The following is a 23,312-nucleotide window of genomic DNA, read 5'->3' as shown; positions in this document are numbered from 1 at the left end:
TGACGGCTCGATACCACGACGTGGCGCATCATATGTCACGACGTGGTGATGATTAGAGTCATCGATTTAAGCTTGTTTCGTGTTGGTTCATGGTGGTTTGTTCAGATTTGCTAAAGTTTTGTGTCTTGGGTGCGATTACAAGAGAGGAACTCTCTGTTGGGGTTCCCTAGTCCATTTAACTGACTCGTCAAAAGAAGAAACCTATGAAGAAAGCAAAGGTATGTTTTTTGATCTATTGAGTTCTAAATAACTTGAATAGATTAGTTGAGTTTAGATCTATATGTTTCGAGTGTTAGATCAAACTGTTTGCCTTCGACAAACATAATCCAATTGGCCAACATTAGTCAACATTGGTGCCTTCGACCCACAAGTGTCACAAAGACAACTATCACCCAACAAACATAATCCAATCGGCCAACATTGGTGCCTTCGACCAACAAGTATAATGAAGAGACTCACATGAACTGTACAACAGAATCCCAAAAGCTACCTCAGCAACAAAACATCCAACCCAAGCTTCCTAAATCCAAACCGAGATCAATCCTTAGTCAAATACTCAATTCTACCCCAAGTTTGACTAAAAGTCAAACCGGTCAAAAAGTCAACGGTCAAATCTAGGGTCAAAATTTCCAACAAGAGCCCTCCACGTCGTGGCCTTCCTTGGCCATGTTGTGGGCATAAAATGTCAAAAGGGTCGTTGATTCCCCAGTCGTTACGTCGTGGCATCCTAAGGCCATGCCGTGGGGACTGGTCTGAACAGCTCAAACGAGCTTAATCTATTTTCTTCCGATTTCAAGAGCTCCAAAGCTCAGATCTGATCCTTTCCAAGGTCTTAATGGGTAAAGGTTCTAATTACTTTATCCATTAGGAAGGTCCAAACTACAAAGATCTAGACTTTAAGTCTCAAACGGACCTAAAAATGCATCTTTCTCAACTTAATCCATTAAGTCCAAGTCTCCTACTTTCAGATGAGAATAAACAAGATGTCTAGACGGATAAATTTTCCAACTTTATCCATAATAATGTCATTTCTTTCAAGATCTAAATTTTAATACAACAAAATGGCCTAAAAGACCAAGATAACTTGCATGGATAAAAAGGAAGGAAAAAGATCATAACTTTCCTAATCCATGAGGTCCAAGAAGCATTCCAAACTAATCAAAAGATGTTGGAGTCCAATCAACTCCAAGATCACTCATAAAATGGACCAAAAGTGTCAAAACCCCCAAATGACAAGATTAAAAGAACTAGATAGCAAGATTGGAACTTTATACTTACAATAGTCTATAAATGTAGTGCCTTTGATGGATCCAAACTTTAAACAACTTTCCATATAACCAAAAGAACCTTCTTGATCTTCAAACTTCATCAAAATATCATAAAAAGCATCCAAAAGAGGAGAAAGGAGAAAGGAGAAGCTCAAATCTTGAAGGTGGAGGCTAGGGTTTCTCCCAAGGGTTTCTTGATGTGATGGAAGCTGCTAAATGCCCAAAAATGCAAAACCTTATGCTTATATACATTCAAAACCCTAAAATTATAGGCTTGGGCCTGACTAATCGTCGTGACATGGAAATGCTTCATCGTATTGGCAACTGTCATGCCGTTGGGACGGTTTTCACCCAAATCCACCTCAACTTCAAAGAACTATAACTTCTTCGTTTCAACTCAATTTTCAGCGATCCTTATATCCACGAAAAGGTATTGACGAGCCCCACACTTCTATATAGTTACTTTTGACTTAAAACACACTAAAATAAAATCCTTAATTCATGAAATAAGTCTGGAACATCACTTTTCCTATTTTACCCTTTAACTCCAAAACACAAACCAAGGCCTTAGATCACATAATCAATATATCAACATCAAATAGGGTCTAAACTTTATTCCTTTGAAGCCTAAGGCCTTTACTTGATCCATTTATTGTCCAGAATCTTGAAATAAGAAGCTTCTCAAAGCAGGATGTTACAAGTTAGCTAGATTGCAAAGACAAACTACGTGACTAAAAGAAATTCAAAAGTGACCCAATGTTGTATTCAATCATTGGTGGTTCTCTTGAAGTTTCTTGTGACTATAAGGTGAATTTATCTCGTTTTTGGATCCCAATTTACATAACCACGCATGGTAAATACTTAAGGTGGTGTTTGTTTTTTGTCTGCAGATCTGTGTGGCCTCTTCTGTCTGCGCCGCGCAGACCTCGCGCAGACATTAGCCTTCGCAGACTGTTTGTTTTTTTTGAATACTGCAGACTTAAATGTCTGCGCGCCCTCTTCTTGGCGCAGATGTGGACCAGAGTCTTCTAACATCTTCAGACATCTTCTAGCCTAAAAAATCACATATATCTTTATTTTTTTTAAGTTTTTTTTTAATTTATATTTTTTCCAACTTTATTAATGATAAACAATTTGAAAAAAAAAATTACATAACTTAAAAAAAAACGTTCGACGATACAAACATGATATTTTTGACAAATTTATAAATAAAGATTTATCACAATAATAGTTGTTGAAGTTGTTTATATAAATATGCAAAAAAAATCATAATATATTATTATATTTTTTTGCCAAATTTTGTAAAACGTTATTTAATACAGTATCGTCAATTTCTCGAGAAAATATTTATGGTACGTTTTTAATGGATTTAATTGAAAAAATCGAAGTTTATTTCCATCCATTTATGTATCAAATTCTTTGATCCCTAATTATAATGTTTAGTTATAACTTTGCAACCAAAGTTGTTGGTTTTTATCAAATATATACGTTAACTCATACCATTTTTATTTTTATTTTTTATACAATAATACATAAAAGTTGATCTAGATTCGTTAATTATTTATAACAAAGTCATAAAAATATTAAAAAATCACTTTGAAGTTTTAAAAAATCAGTTTATTTAGATTTCGGTTTATTTTAGTAGCCCGCATGTTAAAAAAACAAACAATCTTTTTTTTCAAACTGCAGACGTTTGGTCTATCTCTTCTATTGCAGAGGTCTACAAATGTGGTCCGCAGACTGCAAACATTTTGCCTCAGAAAAAACAAACAGCACCTTAGTAAGTACCTTCACTAATGTAAAGAACATCATAGTCAATTGAGTCATATAAAGATCTAATGACATTAGATATGCGTGTGTAGTTTGGTTTTAGTTTAGGAACTGGTGCAATATAGGTATATATTTGATATGGCAATCATTAAGTGGAGAAATTAATATTTGATGGGGATCAATCATTTTCATATAGAATATTACTGTGTTCTATTTTTGCATGTTGAAACACTTCAAGAATAATTGTTTCATTCAAACATTCACAATCAGTCCTACTCTTGGAAGATAGTAGTGAGTTAAGATTGTCGTACTATTGGTAGATTGTTCATAGAGATGAACATAGCTAAGTCTTTTGACCAATACTGATGAGTACTTGAAAATGGAGATTTTAAGTATTGGAGTAACCACACTTAAAGATTACTCCATGGATCATGTCATGAGTAAATTAAGACGACTATATTTCTTATTCTTCAAATGGAGATGCATGAGGTTTTGTCCTATAATATGTTGTATCTTGGTTTTTCCCCAACGTTATCCGTAACCGACATCTATACATGGTTTGACTAGATATTGCATGAGGAATATCACATACATATGTAGTCAAAGCTTATTTGATCCTTCTGCCAAAAATAGAGAAGTCGATATCTCTGGTCCCCTTGATGATTTGGTGCTGACATCTAAAGTACTCGGCGAAGCCCTAACTGAAATTAATGTGTTCAATTTAGCATTTAGAAGCAGTCGTCACAAATCTGTGTCAGGAAACATAATCTTGAATTCTGAGGTTGACTATTAGTTGTGTCTCTAATTCATACAGATGTCATGAAGATCAAAGGAATTTGAAGTCACTAGTCTTAGAACTGTTTATAGCATTCTTGCGATAAGTACAGTAGTTGCAATGGACTGTAACTCACTATTGTCCCTAGTAAGTATTGGACCGGTCAATTGTTAATGCCTAAGTGCAAGTGGGAGTTGATGGAGAATAGTGCCCATAGACATAACAAATCGGTAATATTACTATAAATAACAATGTCCTTTTGGGTTACACGCAAGAACAAAATAAAGCAGAACTGAAAATATATTTATTTGGGGGACTTGTTTTGTTAATTAATTAATAGTTTAATTAGTTAATAGTAAATAAAGGAATATGTAATATTCCAGAATGATTTGAATACCATAGGTAATTATTATTATATTTGCTAATTATCTTTAGGGTTTCAAATCACCTCCCTATAAATAAAAGGTTCAAATCCCGGTTTTGACACTAGAGAAATATACCTCTAAGCTACCAAATTTCGAAACTCTCAAAAACCCTAAAGAATCCCTAATTGTCATTCCCACATCGTGACAGTTTAATTCCCACGTTGTGGTCGAATAACAAAATTGAGATTTTGATTTTGTTTGAAGCTAAAGTTCGAGGATTACTTGGAACTATTTCTTTTTTGCGTATTGGGTTTGATCATAGAAAAGGAATTCTCCTTTAGGTTATCTAGTCCAATCCACTAGCTCGGCAGAAGAAGAAGCCAACTAAGAAATCGAAGGTGTTTTTTATATATATTGAGTATTAGATCAAATTGTTTATCGTTTTCGTTGCCCTTTGTTTGTTCTAATGAGGCTCGAAACCCATCAGTTGCATGATGCACATTTGGGAGAGCATGTTCAGCCACCTCCATAGATCTATGTGGTTGCTTCGTCTGCTGCGGGTGCACCATATTTCGAGGGTGTATCATCTGTTATTAGTACACAATTTGTAGAGGGTGTGTCCTGAACACAAGAGTCCTCTCATGTTGCTCACCCTCAAGGAGATATGAAGAAGGGATGTTCTTTCAAGTCATTTATGGCGTGCAAACCGAGTGAATATGAAGGAATTCATGATCTGAATGTGACTATGAAGTGGATCATCGAAACTAATCGAGTTCTTAGAGATAGTGGTTGCCGTAACGACCAGAAAGTGATTTATGCTTCTCAAGTGCTTAAGGGCCAAGCCCTTATTTGGTGGGAAAGAGTATGCCAGACTTTGGGAGATGACGTGGAGGCTAATATGTCTTGGGAAGAGTTTATCAAACACATCAAGGAGAAGGATTGTGCTCCACGTGACATTAAGAAGTTGGTGGATGAGTTCTTTGATTTGAAGAAGGGAGAGTTGGCAGTGGAGTAGCAAGCGAAGGAGTTCTCTGATAGGATGATGTTTATAGGGGATATTCTCCCAACTAAAAGGGGGTCGCATTAGTCGGTTTGTGAAGGGTTTACTCGTTGATTATGAAGTGGAAGTGAAGAAAGTCGATACCTTGGATGATGCGATAATGGCTGCTAAGAACATAGAGGACATGATTGCTAGGAAGACTAGAGAAAAACATCAGGTGGGAGAGAAAAGATCTCAATAAGAGCAAGGTGGTTCTAGAAAGAAGGGTCGATTTTCTATTGGTATCTCAAAGAAGGGGGAGATTCCTAGTTGCAGAAGGTGTGGAAAGGTTCATTCTAGTGAGTGCAAATTTAGGAGTAAAGTGTGTTACATGTGTGGAGACCTCAATCACAAGTCATTTGAGTGTAAGAAGGAGATCAAAGATGTAGAATGTTATTCTTGCCATGAGAAGGGGCACATCAACACAAATTGCCCAAAAAAGAATAGTGGGAGGGTAACTCTAAGTGCTAGTAAAAAGTCGGGACGATGAAGGTGAGAGCTCGTGCATTCTAGTTGATTGTAGAAAAAGCTAAGGAGGCCATGATGTGGTGTCAGGTACAATACTTGTAAACTCCCTAATTGCAAGTGTTTTATTTGACTTGGGTGCAGATTTTTCTTTTGTATCTCATAATTTCCGAAAGAAATTTGATATGCCTTTAATACCCCTTAGTGAGATTTATATAGTAGAGGTAGCAACCGGAGAGCATGTTACGATACGTAAAGGGTACCCAAATTGTTGTATAGAAATAAATGGAGAAAAGTTTGAAGCAAGGCTTTTTGCCGATAGGGGTGAGACGTTCTGATGTGGTGCTAGGGATGGATTGGTTGTCAAGGTTGTTAGTTTTCTAAGCATCTAAACACATGATCATGGCAACGGAAAAAGAAATCCTATGTGTTCATGCAACCTAAGGATATAATTTTCATGCTATTACCGTTACCCTATAAAAAGATAAATAAGGAAGAACTACATACCTCTCTTGCAGCTAGCGACCTTCGAGCTTGTGGTATTGTGTGTGTCACCTTGTTTGGATGAAAGGATCCAAACCATAACTTCTTCATACAAACTCTGTTCTCGACATTATTTATATCGATGAATTCATATTTACGAGGAGATCAACTTTCGTTTAGATTGTTTTCTCTAAAAAGAAATCAATCTCCAATTCACTTTTTATGACACACATTATTGTGTCGGGTTGAACGCGAAATTTCGAAAAATCATAACTTCTTCATAACGAAGTCAAATTTAGGCGTTCTTTATATCCACGGGATCTTCATCACGACTACACCTTCCGTTAAGAGAATTTATCCCAATAATCTTTTATGTTTAAACTTTATTTTATTGTTTCAACGATAAATTTTATAATAAGATTTTCTACAAATATTATATACGCATTATATTTGTCCACATAACGTGTATACGATAAATAAATATTTACATAGTTTGTAACCCGTATAACAAAAAATTATCTTATTCGAGAATTTTAATTATTCAATAAAATGAATAATTATTAGTAAAATCACTTAATCGTTTAGTCCCCACTTACAGGCGTTACAGTAAATAAGGGTGTCAAACACAAAGAGAATTTATATGATTTAATTTAGATAATAAAGCAAATAACTAAATTAAACTTGATTTATAACCAAACTAAAGCAAACGAACACAACGAACTTGATTTATATTGATTTAAAGTACTTCCATTTAGATTTCGAATCATCCTATTTTCTTATGGTTGATTTATTAGAGTGCAATGGATTTAACAAGTTGATTATTGTGACTAGTTATCTTGATCCGATGAACTAATACTAATAATTACAAAGAAACTAACACAATGTTCATGTGATTAGCTAACTAAATAACCAATTAAATACTCAAATTATAAATGAATTAATCTAGTGATTTCTTATCAATGATCATGACAATTAATCTAGCATGCATGGATATATAATATTTTCTTACATATTCAAGTTAAAACTTGTTGAGCATCAGCGCTACCGGTTGATCTAAAACTAATTGGTGTTAGAAAGGGCGCAACCTTACCCATTAACGCATTCAGCCCTCCAAGACTAGGCATTCGATTGCCGCACTCCAGGCCATCATGCGAGGACTTGGTCGATGCCATTTCTGACCCCCAACAAAAATTATATTATCTAACCCTAGAATTTGGTCCATCATAGTCCTAACAATTTATTATAATAAACTAATTAAGATACACGTTCATATAATTAGATTGGTCCTCTAAATTACAATAAACTCGGTTGTAGATAATAAAAATCGAAACTTTGTTACATAAGGTAAACTATCAATCATGTGTAATAAATAATCAAACTTTATACATCCATCTAATAAATTGAACCATAGTATTTAGGAACCATCTAAAAGGTTTTATCCCATAATCTCTACTGAAAATAGAAAACAATCATAAAAGTATTGTTAATCATGATGTCTAAGACAAGCCGAATGATTAAATAATGTTTCCAATATTTGATCTTTAAAACGATGCTGATATCGTGTTCTTCAGCCTTCAAATCGACCAAAAAAGGTTATAAACAACTTCTGTCTTCGTACCAAAGGTTTCTCGTGGCTACACATCGAACTAGGGTTGTGAAATCATATATTTATAGAGTCAACAACGTAGCATCGCGACCCTTTAAATGTCGTGCCGCAAAAGCTAATCTGCATCCGAGTCGGTCTCGATCTTCTTGTTATCGTAATCCAAATTTTCTGAATATGATGGGGTGCGGCATGCTTTTAAAGAGGGCATGATGTGCTTTTGATTTTTTCTGCCATTTTTTGTTTTTCGGTCCTTATCAGCTCCAAATCAGTTCCAACTTCTACATTTTGCTGCAAACCACAAATTTAGCTATAATTATCCAATTCAAAGCATTTTAAGTATCTTTTATCTTTAATTATATAAACTAAGCTCTAAATATTAAGATAACTATCCCCAAAATATATGATTAAATAGGACAATATCAGTACCAAATTTAGCTAGAGATACCATGATGCCTAAGTGACCACCAAAAGCATGTGAAGACAAGTCAGGGAGATCGGTTGTTCTCTATGCTTAATAGAGATGTTTAGGAAAATATGTTTTGAATCATGATTGGACATTCCAATCACTACTAGAGATCCCTTCATGGTTCATATGAAACTAGTGTTTGAGATCCTCCATCGATATAGTGTCCAAGAGATGATTTCATGTTGGAGATTACAAATGTAAAAAAAAAAAAAAAAAAAAAGCTAATGTTTTTAGATCCTCAATCCATAAAGTGTCAAATAAGTTTAGTATTCATTGTGAAATGTTGGTAATACTCGAGATAAAATGGGCTTAAAGGTAAACAAGAGTGGTACACTGGTAAAAAAAACATCATAATCTTGTGAAAATAGTCTTAGTGTAGACTTTGAAAATAGATTTAATCTTGTGACAGGATGTAAATAGAGGAATTTCATCCTTACATTAGCATAATTCCATTTCAACATTCCTTATTAAGTTTTTGTTCCTGATGTTAGTGATGTCATTTAAAAAAATTTGTAGGGTCATTATAAAATAAACTCAATTTACTTGTTGGTAATAGGTTAGAATGATAAAATAACAACAAATAGGTAAAACTTGAGTATTTTTTGAAGAAAAAAAAAAGTATTAAGTATTTCTTTTTTTGAAAGTCTTGTAATAATTTAGAATCGTCCATGCAAGCATTCGTTTACATTGGTAACCCATAAAACATAATGTTATTTGTTTAGAACTTCATTTTATAACCTGAATGATGATAAGTAAAATCTAAAGTTATAAGGAAAAAACATTTTTTTCAAGTACAAACTATAACAACCAAGATAACTTTCAAAACCCAAACCTCGTGCTCCCCACACCAACCAATAGCAAAGAAAAAATTGAAAGGTTAAACCCAACCCATAAATAATTGTTGAATAAATTGGTGAAACAGTGAAGCAATGTGGCGTAAATAAAAATTTACGTAATGAAACATCATTGTATGAACTATTAATCTACCTACACTTCCCTACTTCATTATTATTAAAACTCTTACATGTCTTTTATTTTTAGGTTAAGCTTTGTAGAGCTATTTCTAATAATGGGAACGAGAAGGACATTTACGTCTTTTACTCAAACAAGATATCAAAAGCAATTCCTTTACCCATGGGAGAAAATTATATTTTTTTATCAACATCAGTCACAGTCACAATCACAGTCTCCAGTCCAGTGAAAGAAAATTGAATTCAATACAATCTGTTTTGTGATGTAATGCAAACATGCCAAAATGGCCAAGTTAACATTACCAATCTCAAACTAAACATTCGGGTACAATAACACGTCTAGCAATAACTACACATTAAAAAAAAAAAAAAAAAAAAAAATCATTTCTTAAATTTTTTTTTACTACACACATATCAATTAACACAAAGTAAAAAAAAATATATTACCACAATCGTTTTACTTTTTACAGTCTCTGCTTCTTTGAAACAAAGCGGATTCCTTGTTTTCCAAGATCCACATTCATTGTTTTTCCATCATCTAAAGTAACCAATACATTTGACGTATCTTCACAAAATTCAATTATTGTTCCCTTGTGCCTAACATTATATCAAATCACAATTTTCACAAAAGTTAAATGCAAGTTTATGAACTTCAACAATGTCATTTCTTAAAAAACTCACCAGGAATTATTTGATGGGTGATGAACTTCAACAATTTTTCCAATTGCATGTTTTCCCAACTTTTGAATTATCCATTTTGCATCCATGATCTCATCATACGAGTTTCCATCCCCTTTCTTCTTATTCTTATTATTATTATCTTCTTGAACAAAAGATGGTGACTTATCCATAAAAGTCAAAGGTCTCTTTCTCTTTGACCTTTGACCCTTCACAAAGCTCTGATCATCTGAATACGGGTTCTTGAATTTCAGTCTCAATGAAGGCTTAACTTTTTCACTTCCACTGCCAGGTGTCATGCTCCTATTCGTGCTCCTTTTACCAAACGAAACACCGGTTTCATCATCATGGTTTAAGCTGTCTCCTGCAGATAAATATAAAGAACAAATATATTATTTTTATTTTTGAAAAACTTTGTAATATATAAAGTTTATAAATTAATAAATAAATAATAATCATTACCTTCTACATCAGAGAGCTTAGATGAGTTTGCATTTGCAAGCATGTCCAAATAATTATCTTTTGGTCTTTCTTGTACCATGTCTTCACCACCTGTAATAAGTCACACAAACAAAGCAAATATTTCAAAGAGTAAATTACACGAATGGTCCCTATGGTTTAGGGTAATTTGCACATTTCATCCCTAACTTAATTTTTTAGCTTGGAAGGTCCCTACTGTTTGATTTTGTTACGCGCTCGGTCCCTCTCTTACCTAAAAATACTATTTTGCCCTTGATTTTTTAATTTATTTAAATAAACACAACCCCAACCCCTCACCTTACCTTACCTACCCCACCATTTTTCCCTATTTAAATAATAGTCTTTTTAGGGACCAAACACGTAGCAAAAACAAACAGTATCGACCAAGCATGCAAATTACCCCAAACCATAGGGACCATTCATGTAATTTACTCTATTTCAAATCAAAATAAATTTTTTCAAAAACATACCATTTGGAGTGGTCAACGCTTGGTCAACGAGAGAGTTTGACACATCAGACCTTGGAGAATTTATTGAAGTTTTATGTCTCCCACCCAAATGTATAACCAATTTTCTCCCCTTAATGTCCTTTGATTTAACATCTTTTCCACTCTCCTTCATTTTATCTTTAAAAAATTTAAAACTTGTCCCAGAAATCTCATTAACAAGCTTGTTTTTGTTTTTGTTTTTATAAAAATCTGATTCGCTACTTCTAAAAGACTCCACATCTTCATCTTTATTATTATTATTGTTATTATGATTATCGCCTGTGATGGATCCAATAGATTGAGCATCACTCTGTCCTTTTTCCTTTCCATATCTTTTAGAAGATTTTTTTTTGTTCTTTTTATCAGGGGATTTATTATCGATTACTCCTTTGAGGGAAAACTTTAAAGAATGGCCATATTCTTTTTTTAGAGAAGGGGGTGGGGGTGGGGGTGGGGGTGGGGTATCATCATCTTCATCTGAATAAGGTGAAATTGCAAATATTTCTTCTTGTGTTGGTAATCCTGCTGCAGCTCTTAAGCTAGTGATTAAGTCATGGTCAGCTTTGTCTCTTCTTCTCCAGAGCTCCTGAACAGCATCTTCAAGATCCCGAACCTGAAAAAGTTGAAAAAAAAAAATGGATTGGAATATGATTTGGTTGGATGGAATTGAAGGAGGAATGGAATGGAATGAGTTATTACATTCCATGGTCTTGTTTGGTTACGCGTGTAGGAATGGATTGGATTTTTATATGAATTTTTTTTTGTTGTATATGTAAAAATACAATGTATAGTTTTAACTATATTCTATATATATATATATATATATATATATATATATATATATATATATATATATATAATGATTTTTTTCATCAACAAAAGCAAAAAAGTAAATAAAGTAAAAGCTTGTCAAAACCCAAATGAGATTATAGCGAAAAGAAAAGAAATTTGTTTTTGATTTGCTTGTAGAATATAGGGTTAAACTTATAAAAGACCTTATGATTTGTATTTTTTACGGATTAAACCTCAACTTTAATTTTTTTCCTGAAAAAGACCTTGCATTTTTTCGTTTTTTCCAATTTGGCCGTTTTAGTCATTTTTTTCCCGAAAAAAGTTGTAAAATGTGAGGGTTTTTTCAGGAAAAATTAAAATGTTGAGGATTTATTCGGAAACAGTTAGAAGGTTGAGGGTTGTTTCGGAAAAAAGACAAAGTTGAGGGTTTTTTCGGAAAAAATGAAAAAACACAAGGTCTTTTTCAGGAAAAAAAATAAAGATAAGGTTTAATCCGGAAAAAACACAAAATACAAGATCTTTTATGAGATTAACCCTAGAATATAAACTGTAATTTAATTAAAACCATCAAAAAGTTTTAAAGATTTGTAACACTAAAAAATACATAAATAAAAACGGGTTATACTCTAATATTTTATTCCATTTCATGATGGAATAAAGAAAAACACCCCCTAAAGAATGAAGACTAACAAAATGCTTTGAATCATCAGAGTTCTATTCCAATGGAATGACCAATTCCATTCCTTCCATGATTTTTTATTTTAAATTATACCTGGTAACATTCTCCACGACATGTAGCACAACTGTATTGCAAGTGATTATCCACTTGAAATTGTAAATACCTTTCATCACTGCATAAATGTTCCACAGTTATAAAAAAGTAAGCATTTTATTTTTTTGGCTATAAGTAAGAAATATCAACAAACTATCAATCAACTATATAAACAATCTAACCAATTATATAAACAGATTGTTATAACATTTGTATGTAGATTGTAACTAAAATAAAGTTCTTAATAGGTAAGGAAACTGTATACGTTGAATTATGTATTAGAGCTTTCAGTTTAAATATATAAAGCAATAGAAATAATTAAATATCATAAAAGGGTGGAAAGAAAACCTAATTCCATCACAATGACAATGCACCCATCGTTGACAAACATCACAACAAACCATAGGTGTTGATTCAGAGTCTCTATACACCTGTGAATTAATTGATACAAAAAACACACTATCAGTTAATTTATAACAATAGATATTTAAAAAATAAAAATAAAAATAAAAAGGTTACCTTTAAGCAAACAGGGCAATAATTTCCCTTCACAAATAATCTTCCACAAGCATCACAACAAGTATACCCGAGAAACCACCTTCAAAATGTTGTAGTGGTAATGAGTAACAATGACAAATAAAATGTAAAAGAAACCATCTTTAATAAATAGATTACAGAGCTATGAGAAAGAAAAAAAAGAAATAGAAGAAGGGTTTCATATTATTTAATAAAGATAGATTTAACATGAAACAAAACTAATAAGATATATTTTATAGGAATGCAATGAGTTTTCCTATCATTCTTTACATAATAGCTGGATCAATACATCTTATAATATTATTTTTATTTTATACACTATGTCACTATTTACTTGAAACTATTAACTTTTTATTTAAATAAGTGAAAAAATAAAGCATAATAAGAACTTATTAAAACCTCAAATATACTTTACATTAACTTTTTGAAACATTAAAAAGCAATTTAGTTAAAGTTGTAAGTTTTTTTAAAACTTGGTAAAGTTATAAGTTACATTCAATTCCACAATGTAAAGGAGAAAAAACAGCCTCTAGCCATGGAATGAAATCATTCGAATGGAAGGAATGGAATGGTCCATTCCATTCCATTGGAGATTTTAATTCCATTCCTTCACTAATTCCATCCTACCTGAGACTTGATCCATTCCCTGGGACTGTAGATGCACAGCTATGACACTTTGTATGCTTGGGGCACAAATAAGGTCCTTTACTCACATTCTGCAAAATTTCAAAAAATTAAAAAACATCATTATTGATTATAAAAACAAAAAATAAAATAATAATTAATCCATACTTTACCTTGTGAGGAGGATGCTGACAATAACAATGATATGCAGCATCACACCTTTTGCAAAACATAAGCTTGTTTGGATCACCTGTTCTTCTGCATACCTATAATAACAAGTTGTTCAATATATATGCTATTTATTAATTTATATGTGCAAATTTAAATAATACCATTTTAAACAAACTTGGGCACAATAATCATGCCTACTTTTAAGAATTAAAACATAAAACATCAGTTAATGGCTGTTTCTTTCTTTTAAGTTCTGTATGGATACAGTAGCTAAATGGATAAAGATGTTTGTTAGTGTATATACAAACTTTGTTTCTTTTTTGAACTATCTGAATATGAATAAACGACTGTTTTACCCTCCTGTTTAGAAGTGATGTTATAAGTTATAGTGTTTTTTATATGTGATTTTGAGAAAAAAAAAATGTATTTTGTTTATGATATATCATGAAAATAATTTACCTAAGGAAAAGTGAAAAATTATGTATATATATGTAGTAATGTACTATTATTAGAGAAAAGTATAAATTATTAAAATATGAAAACTAAAACTTTCAGAACTTTTTTAATGTAGTTGCAAATTTTATTGAATGAATGTTGGCATCTCATCAAAAAAAACTGTCACATGTTGAATCTAGAAACATTTTTTATATGTATGTCGCATACTAAATAAAAAAAAATAATCATTTAATAGGAAATAAATTCCTTAATGCATGGTGAGGATTGTTACATGTTGAGTAAAAGTTTATAACAAAAAAATTACCTCACATATTCGACATGAAGGACATGTCCAAGAAGTCCAATGAAATAAATCTGGAGTCAAGATTTCAATTAGTAAATAGCAATAACAAGATATAAGCAATAATGGAATTTATTAGCAAAAACAAATTGTACTTCTATCATGAGCCCAAGTTTTCAAACAGCTTCTGTGATACTTCTTGTTACAAGTTTTACATGATAGCATCTTCCTTGCTCTCACACTTCTTTCATTTTCTCCAGAAAAACAAAGGCGACACATTACTTTTCCATTAGAGAGAACTTGCTCTTCTCCAGCTACATCTTTATTTACACCCTGCATTAAACATATGAATGACATGACATCACTTCCCAATGTGTGAATAAAGTTTTGACCATTTAGGTCAACATATATACCAAGAATGATGAAGTGCAGAAATTATGTGAAGTGTAGATTAAACTTCTTTTATTCTCTTTATATTGAATCTTTAGAGAGTTTGCAAGATGATAGTCCTGATAATTGAAATTACTTACTAATGTTGCAAATGTTAACTCTATAAACTATAAGCATCACAGTTTGAAGCTTTCAAAATGCAAGAACTAATAATGTATTTTCAGTTATTTCTATTACAGCCATGGCTTTTCTTCAATACAGAAGCTTGCTGTTATCAGTTACCTATCAGTGAATGGCTTTCCCCATGACTATGACATCAAATTATGCCACGGATTTCATTTTCAAGTTCGTTTTCTATTTAGACTGTTTACACACATACACAGATGATATAAGAGGATGAACTTTCGTCAATAGAGATGTCTTCTTGACTTAATTGTTTGTTTCAAAGAGGCTGTGACAGTTTAAAACCTGTTTTTCATAATGATTTCGCCAAAACAAACCCAACCCTACTCCCCACGCATCTCAGCTAACACAGGATTCCGGAATAAATTTATAAAAAATTACGAAAAAACATCTTACCTCCGGATCCCCAGATTCAAATCTCCGAGCATAATCCTCCGCCACCAATGACGCGGCAGCCGCCTTCTTTTGCATCGCCACCCGCTTATTCTGTGCCGATAACATCTCATCCGCAGCATCTTCATATCCTCCATCAACAACCACAGCATTAGAAGTCACTGTCACCTGTGGCGGAGGAGGCGTAACATCGACCTTGGGGACAAGAACCTGTATCCTTTTCTTATCATCTTTAATCAACCATGGATCATCCAAAAACGCCTTGAGCCTATCAATTTCCTCCAAGAACCCAATTTGCCCCTTTTCATTCTGTACCTCCCGTGGAAACCCTAGCGAGCAGTAGCAAATTCGACGACTAGAATCAACAGAAAGAAACTGTTAGACAATATATGGAGAGAGCGGGAAATATGTATACGCTTGTTATATATACATGGAATTTGGTGGTGAAAAACAGATTACCATGTAATTGGGCAGGCGACGTGAAAGGCCATCGTAGCAATCAGAAATTGAGGGGTTTTTTGATGAGATTTTAAAGGTTTAAGCGATTTTATATTTAAAGTTTTTAAGGACAGAAAAATTGATGTCCCTGTCACCATATTATTAGCTAGGAATATTATATCTTTAAATTATTTTATACTTTATAAATTATCACTTATAAATTATTGATATAAAGTCAAATTTTGTTTTACACAATTTAACTCTTTCATTATCACCGTTAGATTAGGCTATTTAATACGTGATAAGAATTTTCTGTCATTTCTTTCTGTCTAACACAAATTCTAAATTTTGTTTTTTGTCTTTTGTCTTACACGCGTGAAACACAAATTTACATATTTAACAACATATAATATACGAACTAAATTTATGTGACACATGACACGTACAGACATGACACATATATACGCGTATAAACATGAATTAGATGCATGTTTTCCTAGCTTAAAATGGTATTAGACAATGCATGTATAAATTCATATTAATCGGTGTTTTCATGTGACACGGTTAAAATGTATATATTCATGTCGTGTCACATGTCACATGGATTAATTACGTGTTGTGTTTATGTTTGATATCCAAAATATGTTTTACAATTCATGCCGTATTCATGTTTTACAAATTTGTTTCATGTGAATTCTTGTCTGGCATGTATACACGACATTGAAACATGAATTGCTAGGTCAAATCACCATCACAACCTTTTTGTCATCCCGATTTATTCCTTCAGTTCCGTCTCGTTCGAAAAGGTTAAGACCCGTTAAATCTCGAATGCAACCTGTAAAACTTGCAAAAACTTAAAATGGCTATCCTCTAATACAACATTATTAAGAGTATTTGTTGTTAGCGAGGGTACACAATATTTGTCCATTATATCAAACATATGCATCCACATAGCACATACTTTCACATAATCTCATAACACATAGGTTATAACTAAGATTGTAAAAGTCGTTAGGCGGTACTAAGTCGATCAACTGGTAACTAGGGATTAGTCGACCTAGTCGAGGGATTAGTCGGCGACTAGTCAGAGACCCTAAATTGTAAATTCATTAAATTTAAAATATATATATATATATATATATATATATATATATATATATATATATATATATATATATATATATATGACTACTATCATAAAAAAAGGTTAGTAAATATCACTAATATCATAACAAAATAGGTTAATATGATTAATAAATAAAACATTAATCATTCCTCAAATAGTTTATGTTGAGATAGAACTTCTTAAAATTGTTATTAATATATATATATATATATATATATATATATATATATATATCGGGCTTCTACAACTTCACTTATTGTCTAGACATGGATTAATCACTAGGCGTCTTCTAGGCGGTTATGTAGCGTTTAGGGACTAATCAGAGATTAATGGGGGCCTAGTCGGGATTTTAACAACACTGGTTATAACACACATATTGTTAGTACCAACTCCACACCAGCAGGGTGATTCCCCTAAAGGGTTTATCTCATACTTTGTACAACTTGGGACTGATCACTTCCCCCAAAGTGTGACATCCATTTATTTTCATACCCAATTAAAACTTTTTCTTTACGCTTTGAGTTGTGTTGCGGAAAATCTCAGTTTAATTAAAACAATTTGAGATAACATAAGTTATTTCATTTTATTAAAGTACCATGGATGTCACCATTAATATACAAACATAGGTTACATTGTAAAAATAAAAAGGTCTTGAAATGCTAATACATGTTCATCTCTTATTCACTCGACATCCTAACTAGATTCTAGAAGTCTTAGTTCTGCTACCTGTGATGCATATAAGTTGAGTGGGTCAGGTTTGGGAAATCTGGTGAGATGCATGGGTTTTTCAAGCCCATAATATTTCAATGATAATTAAATCATAATAACATTCTTGCAAACAAAACATTATAGGTGTATATGATTTGATGTAAGACCACCTACTCTGCCCAATCGATTCTCATAAATCCTAATTTGACGATCATCTGGAAGAATCACCTTACCTGATGAATCGTCTAAGCAACTGTCGACTACACCGCTAGGGGAGTCATTGGCCAGTGTAAATCATATAAAGGCAACCAATGTATAGAGTATTTGATAAATATGATATCCTATTTTATCTACGTCTGTGGGTTATAAGTCCACACTAGCAACGTAATTCACTAGACCGCCTAGAATAGTCAAGTGTTGTCATCTACTCAGGTCGATGACCCAAACATACTTGCCAGTTGTCTGATATGGACCCACCATTTATGGTCATCAAAAAAAAATGAGGGCTACTACAGTCTGGTTTGATCTCACATTCTACACCAAAATGAGAACTATTCAATATTCAACTTATTTGGAACCAAGCACCTTTTATAAGTCTATAACTAACCCAGACTATATCTAAAGGTAAATTTGATTTCCAATACGGTCTTTAATAAGTAGTACTATTATAGTATACAGATAACACAAAGTATAATTAATACAATTATCATTTAGCAAATACTTTTATTAAATTATTCTCTTGAAAGTAACTACGCACTCACCTAACAAAAGTAGGTGATTCGAGGTTAGGGCAACGCTTCGCCTTAACACTTAGGTGTTGTTTGTTTTTTAAAAAAAACATCTTCAAACCACTTTCTGCTGCGCAGCGCAGCACACGCGCAACACTTTCCCTCTTGCAGCAGTTTGTTTTTTGGAAGACTTCAGACTGCAAAACCTCTATGCGTGTGCTGCGTGCGTAGCACTTGACTTGCCTCTTCAAACCTCTTCAGCTTTCATTTTTTTGAAGTGTTTTTTTTAGAATTTTGGTATAATTTTTTTTTAACTTTTATTTTTTTAAAAAACTTAGATTTTTTTAAACTTTTATTTATGGATTTGATACAATTTCTTATTATAGATTCCACAAAATTTTTTTAACTTTAATTTTTTTACCATTTCTGTTAATAATATTTTCAGTTTCAATTTCATCTTTGTTAACGTGTGTAATTTTTTACGAACTTTGTAGACATCGTTTGCAATTCTTTCTTAATTTTTATTATTATTTTCTTTTTTATGTTTTTTAAAATTAGTTTTTTTCTAGAATAAAGTTGTTAGCTTCTTTTATATTTTTATAAGTTTTTTTTAAAAAGTTTTATATTTTTGTTTTTTACATGTTCTTTTTAATATTCTTTCAATGTTTTAAGACTAGAATTATTTAAATTTCGGTGTTGAAAACTATTTTCAGTTTATAAAATTAATTTATTTAAATTTCAGTTTACTGCAGCAGTCTGCAGATGTTAAAAAACAAACATGCTTCTTATTATGGGCTGCAGCCGTTTGTTCCACCTCTTCTGATACAGAGGATTGCAGAGGTGGTCCGCAGACTTCACGAATTTTTGCTTCGAAAAAACAAACAACACCTTAATTCTTTCAAAAGACCTAGATTAAAATGGCATTAAGTCTTAGTCTATCTTCATAATCCTGTGATTATAATAATGATAGTCTAAATTCCTCAATAATCTCAATGTCTACATTAAGATCTATCAAATAAGCAATAACCAGGTAGGATCATATCAGAGGTTGGGTCCGTTTGGTATACAGAGTATATTGTTTGGAAAACGCACTTTAAACACCTCACTAAATCCAGCCTAGACATCACTCCCGTAAGTAAATCAATCAATATAATGATTTTGAATAACGAATAAATCTTATTTATAGGTTCATAATAACGACTATGACTATAAATATAAGTTACATTTAAATTAGGACAAGTGTAGTTTAACTTACAGCACCTTCTAGCAAGAACCAGCAACTGCGCGGACAAAAGTATGACCCGAGAACTTCTATTTCTCCAGCTCTATGATGCCACAGGGCCTCGCTAAATTAGTCGAGAATTTAAGTAGTAAAGGGCTAAAGATTTAAGAGGGTTACAGATAGATTCTAGAGTGAATGTGTGAAGAAATGAACTGCCAGAACGCAATATATATATATATATATATATATATATATATATATATATATATATATATATATATATATATATATATATGTGTGTGTGTGTGTGTGTGTGTGTGTGTTGTGAAAGAATGTGTATCATGCCTTTTGAAACGCGCGTTGTGTGCGCTTGAGCAACGCGATTTAGCAGATTTTAAAAAATTCATAACTTCTTCATATGAGTTTCCTTTTTATGTTCTTTATATCCAAGTGTAGCTATCGATGAGATTTACAACTTTCTTTTAGGCTCCGTCAGGTAATTCTCACTTTATTTTTAAAGTTATATTTTTAGTAGGCTTAGACTGCTAAAGTTCGTATAAAAATCATAACTTTCTCATACAATATTTGTTCTCGGTTGTCTTTATATCGACTGATAGGTATTAATGAGATCTTCAACTCTCGCTTCGATTTTTTTTCCTAACAATCGACCGATTTCAATTTCGATTTCTGAGTCGTATACTGCTACGTTGAAACTTAAAATTTTCATAACTTCCTCTCACGAAGTCAGATTTAGGTGTTCTTTATATGCACGAGTTTGTTTTTTTTTATTACTACGCCTTTTGTTTAGATTATTTATCCTAAATAATCTTCTATTTTTAATTTATATTTTAGTCCTACTTATTACGTTTTGACATAAGATTTCACACAGATATCATATTCACCTAATACCTATAAAATTCACATAAGCATATATATATATATATATATATATATATATATATATATATATAATTTACTTTTATTTATTCATAAAAGGTTTCAATCGTCGAATGACGTACATACATATTCATAATTATGTCTAGCGATAAATGGGAGCGTTACACAAATGGTTTATAATGATCATCCAAACTTTGAGAACTTCCCCGAAGGGTCTATAATGGTCAAACATTCTAAAACAAACATATATGTAACATCTTATTCCCTGTATGTATTTTTAAATTGGATTTAATTTGTTGGGTCTTGGACGAATTGAGACTTGATTTTCGAATTGGGCATGTTTTAGCCCAATAGGCAAGAAGCGCTTCTTAAAGGGCGTGGGGCGCCTCCAGAAATGGGCTTGGTGGGATTTTAGGGTTTTCTTGCTATTTAAAGGTACTTAAACTCTATGGTTTGATCATTTACAACCCTCATCAACCCTTGAACGGGTTCTTAGGAACCCTATCCATTTCCCTCTCATTTTTTAGTTTGAATCCACTTCGAGACCTTATCCTTCATTGTTTGGTGCTTGAAGCTTGAAGATCAAGTTTTTCTTTTGGAGCATGGAAGTGAGGAACAAGAGTAGATCCATGAAGTTCAAACCTTTTCTGGACCATAGTGAGTAAAAAGATTCAACCTTTACTTATAGTTTAATAGATATTGCTTATTGTCTATTGTTATGCTTTTTGGTCCCATTTTAGTGGTGAGTTTGGAGTTAAGATGACTGCAGCTCCTTTTGAGCATTAAGAGTTGTTCTTTGGACCTAGAAAGTTGGTATTTGGTGTTTGGAACATCCCCATCCGGCGACGGAATCGCCAGCTGGTGAGACAACATCATGGATCACAATCATTTGCATACATAGAACTGTAACGTCCCAAAAATAAGACCATAAAATTTTATTTTTAATCAAATAAAAATAGTGCTCCAAACATTATCCATACAATTTTAACAAAGTAAGTGTATGAGCACTGTTTCAAATCAGAGTAAATTGTAAAATGCGGAAACATGTGGTGCGTGCGCTGCAATCAACCGGAGCTCCCTTGTTTGAAAATCGTAGTACCTGAAACACAAACTGAAAACTATAAGCACAAAGCTTAGTGAGTTCCCCTCAACATACTACATACAACACAAACATATTGTCATGCATATATGGGTGCCTGACCTACCCTGCCGAGCATATCTAGGTGCTCGACCTACCCTACCAGGCATATATGGGTGCTCGACCTACCCTCTAGTCTATTTCAGCCGGTTACGGGGTCTATTTCACCCCTACCACTATCACATAATAGCAACACAAACATATTGCCAGGCATATTTGGGTGCCCGACCTACCCTCCGGTCTATTTCAACCGGTTACGGGGTCTATTTCACCCCTACCACTACCACATAATAACATACTTAAATCACATGATCATCAAGCAATGCGTGAATGATGATAATTATCACACAGATAACCATCATACTATACAATAAATAAAGGGTCGGCCTTGGTGCCTTCGACCCGCTAAACACAGTGAGGGGACTCACCTCGCACTGCTGAAGTCTCGTGGATAAATCTCTGGCTGCTGGATGACAGGCCCCCGAACTGTCAACATCACAACAACACCCAATTAACAATTGGGTTCCAATGCATAACCATAAATCCATACGTGGGGTAAAAAAGACCATTTTACCCCTAACTTAGCTTGGTCTAAGACCAAGGCCCAAACTCACACTCTGAAGGCCCAAAAGCCAAATAATCAACCAAGGCCCAATTATGGCCCAATTTTCCAAATTAGACCCAACCCCCTTACATGGTCCGTACCCTAAGGCCCATCCAATTTTTCCTAGTCCATACACTTGTTCTCAGATGGCCCATCAATAACCTAATCACCCAAGCCCAAAAGAAAGTCCCAAGTTGAAGCCCAAACACGATTAGGGTTTCACATAAAATGACGATTAGGGTTAAGTAAGAACACTTAACCCATTAAGGACTTAATCCATTAAGCTCATCACTCCACTAGGTCAATCATACAATGTGGTCAGACATAATCCATAACTCCAATCCAACGGACCAAAACGCGGGTCCCGGCAAGTCCCAAACAAAAGTCTCCAAGATTAGGGTTTTCTAAACCCTAATTAGGGTTTCCAACCCAAGCACATGCCAATTAGGTCCAATGGTTAAGTTTTTAGGTTGATTAGCATTTAATAAGTCGGGCACCACCCACTGCCACCTCGAGTAGTGGTGGTCAACGACGGTTCACAGTGGTGGAGGTTATGATTTTAGGCCAAAACAATATTGAAAGCACTCCAAACATCAGTCCAATCGCACACAAATGCACACAGCCACCGGAGATGGTGGCTAGTGGTGGCAGAACGGTGGCAGCCACCACCTCACGGTAGTGGTGATGGGTTTCTTTGATTTTTCTTCGGCCAAGTACATCCATACAACATATTATCTAAAAGGAAACGTGCACACACACACACATACACAAAATAACACACACATCCACCCACACACTGTGGCTGGTGGTGGCAGAAAAGCATTAATGGAAGCAGCCATCATGATTGGTTGCTATGGCGGTCCTTCTTGATGGGTTTTATGTACTCTAGCATTCCTATGGTGCACATACAACCCTAATGCTTTGGATCTAAGTTTTCTCTAATTATACATGCAACATTGTTTTTCTAAAGCATAAAGCCTAAACTTGCATGCAAGGTAT

The 23,312-nt window shown here is 33.4% G+C and overlaps 1 protein-coding gene across 1 annotated transcript; it reads right to left on the bottom strand.

Moving 5' to 3' along the window:
• Nucleotides 1-9,435: 9,435 nt before the first annotated feature.
• LOC145164913 (uncharacterized) lies at nucleotides 9,436-16,004 on the bottom strand. Its single transcript, XM_079083571.1, has 13 exons — nucleotides 15,912-16,004; nucleotides 15,456-15,807; nucleotides 14,642-14,819; nucleotides 14,511-14,560; nucleotides 13,753-13,845; nucleotides 13,583-13,671; nucleotides 12,938-13,016; nucleotides 12,767-12,849; nucleotides 12,419-12,497; nucleotides 10,837-11,467; nucleotides 10,349-10,438; nucleotides 9,890-10,250; nucleotides 9,436-9,805 (listed from the first exon to the last, which is right to left on the bottom strand). The coding sequence occupies exons 1-13, from the start codon at nucleotides 15,941-15,943 to the stop codon at nucleotides 9,673-9,675; spliced, it is 2,250 nt and encodes a 749-aa protein (XP_078939697.1). The 5' UTR covers nucleotides 15,944-16,004; the 3' UTR covers nucleotides 9,436-9,672.
• Between the last annotated feature and the right edge of the window lie 7,308 nt (nucleotides 16,005-23,312).

This window comes from Lactuca virosa, chromosome 1, assembly GCF_052849685.1.
Source record: "Lactuca virosa cultivar CGN04683 chromosome 1, Lactuca_virosa_CGN04683_v6, whole genome shotgun sequence".
Classification (NCBI taxonomy): domain Eukaryota; kingdom Viridiplantae; phylum Streptophyta; class Magnoliopsida; order Asterales; family Asteraceae; genus Lactuca; species Lactuca virosa.
This window is presented reverse-complemented; position numbering and strand designations above follow the sequence as displayed.

What these genes read in the sequence shown, in the direction of transcription:
- LOC145164913 (XM_079083571.1), bottom strand. Translation starts at nt 15,943, where the DNA reads ATGGCCTTTCACGTCGCCTGCCCAATTACATG. An exon ending in ATTGCCCTGTTTGCTTAAAG is followed by an intron (nt 12,850 to 12,937) that starts GTAACCTTTTTA and finishes ATTAATTCACAG; the next exon opens with GTGTATAGAGACTCTGAATC. An exon ending in TGTCATTGTGATGGAATTAG is followed by an intron (nt 12,498 to 12,766) that starts GTTTTCTTTCCA and finishes ACATTTATGCAG; the next exon opens with TGATGAAAGGTATTTACAAT.